This window comes from Silurus aristotelis, assembly GCF_946808225.1.
Source record: "Silurus aristotelis genome assembly, chromosome: 22".
Lineage (NCBI taxonomy): Eukaryota > Metazoa > Chordata > Actinopteri > Siluriformes > Siluridae > Silurus > Silurus aristotelis.
Genome location: NC_139595.1, coordinates 4,151,304 through 4,157,750, shown reverse-complemented (window position 1 = coordinate 4,157,750; position 6,447 = coordinate 4,151,304). Strand labels below are relative to the sequence as shown.

Genomic DNA, 6,447 nt, shown 5'->3' with positions numbered 1-6,447 from the left:
ATTTGTTTTTTTTGTGGGGTTTTTGGGGAGGGGAATATCAATGAATAGGGATTGTGGTGTGAATTTCTGTTCCTTCAGTGTGTTATGAAAAAATAGATCTTGTTTATATAAAGCACTTTTTTTTATGTATGGAAATATATTTATTTTTACATTTATCTTTACATTTGCAAATACAAAGTACACAAGACTTTATGTTAATGACACAATATATACACAATACAAAGTAAGACAGGTTGAAATAAATATCCAAAACAAAGGCAATGTTGGTAAAACAGCACTTGCATGATTAAGGGTTGGATTTAATATCATATTGGCTCAATTTTTACTTTATAACTGGTAGAAAAATCTCCAAAAAGATGTACAATCTCTGTGCTCTAATGATTCTGGAAAACCGGTCAGGTAAAATCTACAGATCTGACCTACGGCTATGCTGTACATTGATAAATCTAGGCATTTGTTATAGTACAAATATATTACAGACACATAAGACGAACAATATTATACATTAAAAACTGCAACAACAAAAAAACCCACACTCTTTGCCTGGAATTTTGACTTGTGTTTTAAATATGTGTTAAGAAAAAACATGAATTCCCAGTTGGAATGTTGAATTTTGTGGCAGAGGTAGCTGTAGCATTGAATCCTAGATCTGAACTGTTATGTAAGAGATATTTAAGCAAGAAACATACTGGATATGTTATATATATATACACCAAATCATTTTAAAGTAGCATTGATACAATAGGATACAAGTAAACATAAAAAGTGCTATGTAACAGCAAATTGTTATGTGATTATGCACAAAATATCCTACAGTCACAATTAATGTGGTTCTAATGTTCTAATACTGCATACAGGCCCACCTTATATAAATTGTATACAAATGATAAAACCTCCAAACTCTTTCGTCCGATCGTAAATGCAATACGTTTCACAGCACCCGCCTCAGGAACTCTGCTTGACCATCTTTCTGCTCATCTCCGTTTGCTTTTCCGGATCTGCCGATGTCTCGTTTTTGTCCTGCTTGAAGAAGCTGCCATGCATTTTAAGCCTGTGCAACCTGAAAACAATTAAAACGCTTAGAACCAAGAAGATGTTTTGTTCGAAGATCGTACACACTGGATTCGTTTTTTTTATCCCGTTGTCTTTACCTCTGCTCTCTCCTGCTGTATAGATTGTTGCTTTTGGATTTTACAAAGATCACTTTGTTGGAGCCCTGAGTGAGCCTGGCAAAATCCACATCCTTGGGTCTGAGCAAAACTCTGGAAAAGAAAAAGGTTACGTTCACATTCGCATTCCTCATACATGCATTCTGCACCCATAATTTAGTACCTGTGTGTTAGGGAATAGGAACCAATAATAAGAGCTACATTCTCTTTCTACGTTAAGTAAAATTGTAGAAACCTGATTTGAAGGTCGTCGCTAGCTAGCTAAATGGCATCTCTGTTGAAATGGCATGAAATCTTTGACTATTCAATTTTTCCAGAAGCTAACATGCCTCTCATGCTATTCCATGACTACATACATTTCCTACTACAATAACTGCAGGTATTTAACATAATAGTGAATGGAATTTTAGCAAAAGAAAAATATAAGAAAGAGGTTTAATTCAAAGCATTTTTTTTTACCTCAGGAAAAACAGCTAGTCAGCTAGCAATGACTTGCTTTTAAAACATTATTCAACTGCTCTTTAAATAAAATATTTTTCAAAGTAAAAAATGAATTATGATTCATTTAATTTTTAAGTTGATGCAGAAAAGAAATAGCTTTTTTCATGATTTTACCATGAACGCTACTCACCTGGCTTGCGTCTCGCCGGATTTAATTCTCATTTTGCGAATCAGAAACTGGTTTGTGCTGAAGAAGCTTGGCAGGTATGAATCGCTTTCCCACTGGATCTTAAGCATCAGCAGATCCCCTACATCCACATCCGAGGTGACCAGGAAAGAGATGGTGGTGTTGGTGATCATGCTCGGCCTGCGAGGAAGCAGGAGAAACTTTCATATCACCCAAATGAACATAAAAAGTTCATTTACAGTTGTTTTAGAATTTACAATTTATATGTAACATCAATATCCATCTACTATTACATCAATATAGCATCAATGTGGTGTGTATATGCAGAATTAATAGTAGTTATTGATAATTAAATAATGAAATATAGTTTAAAAGATGGCTTCATAGTTACACTTACACGACTATTGGAATGTCTACTTTCTCATTAAGAGTTCCATACAGAGATATTTTCACAGGCTGGTTATCCAAGGCCAAATCATTCTGGCTGAACAGATGTACCTTAATCTGGTAATGAAAAACTAGAGGAAAAGAATATGTCATGTATGTTAATATAGCACAAATAAAAGACCATACAAGCCAGCAAATCAATAACATTAGCAAATAAAATAATACTGAGTCGGATGTTTTTCACATACCTTTGTAGGGCATCATCTCACGTGTCTTGAGGTACATTCTGGTGCTCCTGGCTGTTCGGACCTTGTTGACATTGTAACCCAGCTTGTTGCAGCGATTCTTGCGGCAGCTGAGGCACAGGCCTTTGTAGAAAGCTTCTTTGGAGCTGCAGCGGTAAGCCAGGCTCTGCTGATCCTGATTTACCAGCGAGTCGATGAACAGGTGCACTGAGCGCTCATGGGAGCACTTCACCAGCTGGTCCATGTCTGTTGAAAATGCAGGTGGAGCATTGACGTCACAAGAAATATATCTTTCAGGCATCATAAATCTTTGACCAGTTAATGCTCCCAGGAGCTACCAGTTAGCATACATCAACTGTTTCCTGCTATTACAAATCTATATACATTTCCTACTAGGCTGAATTTACTTTGTAGTAAAAAGTGGAATTTTACAAATATTTTTATTTTTAACATAAATAAGTCGCACCTGTCTATAAGCCTACACTAATGTACTTTACACTGGCTTTAACGAAAGACACGTTACACATGGTGTAACGGGTGAAATATGTTGCGCTTTCTTTAGGAACATAGCGGTATTTTGGGAATAGCATGCCAGAAGCCAGCTATCCCTTCACCCTGACTCAACGCGTTACAACGGCTTGTATCTAAACAGTAGCGACCAAGAAAATCATTGTTCACTGTCTTCCTCCTTCCTTTTACAAATATTTCTCTCGGGAGTTTATCTTTTGGCATCGTTGTGCGTTTAAAAATCACCCGATGGAAGTTTTTTCTCCCGATGCCGTGCAGCTCAGAACACAGGTGAGGTTTCCGTTCGGAAATTTCATTGGTCTAATGTTATGGGGCTCAGTTTTTTGGCTTGAAGTTTGTGAAACCGGGGAAATTAGCTGCATCTTTGTTTAAGCCGCGGGGTTCAAAACGTGGGAAAAAAGTAGCGGCTTATAGTCCGAAAAATATGGTATTCAGGACAGTATCAGAGATCATAGAACGTGTAATTCTGGGAAGACTTAGCAGCTCTACGTCTCATTCTTGTAAACGCTACTAGTTCCACTGTAGTTACTGAATAATTAGTGATTGATGGCATTAAACACCACAGGACCCCATCGTTACCACAGGAATAATTTGAAATTATAAATACATGATCCATGTATCTGTAAAACAATTATAATTGATGTCAATGTAAACAAAATAACTTACTGTGCAAGCCATATGTAGCAATCATCCTCATGGCATTCTGCAGGCTGCAGCCAGGCTGAAAGGTGCCACCATTGGGGTAGATGTCCACATGGCCTACGGGTCTCTGGATGCCGATGCTTAGATCCGGGCTGCCTCTGGTGTTCGTGTGCAGGACGTCAACGAATTTCGCATCATCAGGAGAGAGTCGGTTTGGCTTTTCGGCATGCTCAAAGGTCGGGCCAGCCGGGTCAAAGCCTAAAATTAGGGGGAAAAAATGTTAAATAATAAATCTACCTTTCTGTAATGCATAAAAAACAATATTATATGTAATTGTCTCCAGTAGCATACATAAAAAATTAACTAATTGTAATAATAAATTAATTATAAAAGGGAATGTTTTTGGATAATTTTTGCATTATCATTGGATAATCAATTTATAAAGAAATCTAAACAAATGGCTAAACAAATGCTGACGTGCCTATAAATAAAACCCCAACAAATGCTTGCTTTGTATACAAGGTCTGATATATGAGCCGAGCAAGTACATCCCAATTAATATTAGTATGTGGAATATAAATGGTGTGGACAAAAACTTGGTCCTGACCTGTTATCCTATGGACTTTGTTGTTAGACAGGTTTCCTGCGATGCCTGCTACGTGTGCACCCAGACTGTACCCCATAACATGGAGCTTCTCAAGTGGGTAGCCTATAACCTTTAGAGAAATAAAAAAGAGAAAGCATGCGATGTAAGATGATAAACTCTTAGAATAAATATAAAAAAGAGAGAGGTTTATGTCATAGGAATTAATCATGTATGAATTTGTACCTCTAACCAGTTGATGAAGTGGGCCACATCCCTGCCCACTAGTCGGGTGTTTTCAGCTGAGGTGGGGTAGTGATGGCTGGCACGGTCCAACCAGTCCACCACGATGACGTTGGCGTTGGGCTCGCGCTCGAACAAAGCCGACACCAGCTTGCTGATCCAGCTTTCAAATAGTCCTGCAACCTGTAAAAAAAACACACACACAATTATAACAATTTATATCAAGATGCTCAGGTTTTGGATAGAATACATCAAACTAATACAAAGAGCACTTAGATATTCAATATGAATGTATACTGGTTATAAACTCACCGACCAGCCGTGAATTACCAGAAAGGTCCGCGCATCGAGCTTAAATCTGCAGTCTGATACAGTCGCTTTTATTCCAGGCACGAGGTAGCACAAGTCCTCATCCGGGAACTCTGCGTTTCTTAACGAAAACTTGGACTGGATGTTTCTAAAGTCTGTGTTACCTTGTAATAAAGAAAGAACGCCCCTTATAGTCCTGGTTTCTGGTATGAACTTATTAGACTTAGAATTAACATCAGTGTGAACTTCTAGATTCCTTAAATATTGTATTCTTTATATTAATGCTTATGTTATTGTATGTACATTAATCAGAAATGCAGCTGAAATACATCAGAAAAACTAATAGTTACTATATTTATGCATATTTTGGAGACTTGATATACAAAATGCAATGTTATAATATATAATTAATATTTTGTATGCTTTTTAAACAGCTAAACATAGAGTGCAAAACTCCTTCACTTACCTGCAGAACGTATGTCAGAGGAATTTAACAAAGACTCGCATGAAATAACAGAAAATCCGGTGATCAACATCCAGATTATTTCTTTTCCCATAGTAGAGTCTGTGAATATTTAATAAAATGCTCTAGTAAATGTAACAATAAATAGATTTAATAAATTAGACACATATATTGAGATGAAAACTTCAACAGATACTCTGCGAGTGGCTGCTCCTTGAATTTATACCAGCAGCGGGTCTCTTGGCACTTTCTAATTGGCTGGATGTGAATGTGGGGGCATGGGTTAAGCGTCCAAAAAAAAGAAAAAAAAAAAAAAAACAGCAAGAAGCATGACCCAGCTGTCACTCAGCCTATGGAGGAGGGTGGGAGTGATCATGTGACTCTAGTTTTGAAAAATATTTTATGAAATATCTTAATAATAATTGAAGGACAAATATGGAAAAAAAAAAAGCAACAACATATAATGAATCAAAATTTTTCTACCAAGTCCACCATAAACCCTACTCTGACTCTTTGACTTTGCTTTAACTCATTGAACTCTTGCGCTTTTTATTTTTTATAAAAACAAATACAAAAAATTTGATCTTTGATCCTGTGCCAAGAATTGTCCTTGGCACCATGTTTGATTCCAGTCTGCACACTCCTTGCACCCAAACAGAGTTTCGGCACTGTGCCAATAACCATGTGCTAGGAAAAGTTTGTACGTCAGATGTTACGTAATAATATAATTCAGCATAAGAATTTATAATAAAATATTATGCAATGCATAACAAATTACCTCCATTAAACTGAGTGCCGAGACATAGACTGATCTTTGCTTTTTATTGATAAAACCAATAATAAATAATACGAGTGCAGAAAAAAATAAAAAAAAGGGAACAGACACGAACAAATAAAGGAAATCAGAATATTGACCCTTATTATTATCAGGCTCATTCTTGGGCAGCATGAGTCAAACGAATCGGTCTATTTAAAGTAGTGCAGAGACAGCATTTTAATAAATAGATGTCAAAAGATATTTTTATTCCTGAGGACATTGTGAGTAATCAAATGTACGCTTTCTTATTTTTATTTTTATTTAATATGTGGCTTGAACGAAATATCACACACTGAGTCACAAACTGGTTCACAGGCCTAAGTGGAAATATGTTGCTGTCATTATGAATTTAAAATGCACATTAATCTGTCAATTGCTGCTTCACAAATGCTTTTTGTTCTGTGTCACTTAAAAAAATTTTGTTGTCTATGAT

General features: G+C 36.5%; 1 protein-coding gene across 1 annotated transcript; it reads right to left on the bottom strand.

The window, feature by feature from the left end:
- Nucleotides 1-582: 582 nt before the first annotated feature.
- On the bottom strand, nucleotides 583-5,400 carry LOC310717377 (lipoprotein lipase). Its single transcript, XM_083525301.1, has 10 exons — nucleotides 5,201-5,400; nucleotides 4,738-4,898; nucleotides 4,429-4,608; nucleotides 4,207-4,315; nucleotides 3,624-3,857; nucleotides 2,433-2,675; nucleotides 2,195-2,315; nucleotides 1,801-1,977; nucleotides 1,152-1,262; nucleotides 583-1,060 (listed from the first exon to the last, which is right to left on the bottom strand). The coding sequence occupies exons 1-10, from the start codon at nucleotides 5,289-5,291 to the stop codon at nucleotides 946-948; spliced, it is 1,542 nt and encodes a 513-aa protein (XP_083381427.1). The 5' UTR covers nucleotides 5,292-5,400; the 3' UTR covers nucleotides 583-945.
- Between the last annotated feature and the right edge of the window lie 1,047 nt (nucleotides 5,401-6,447).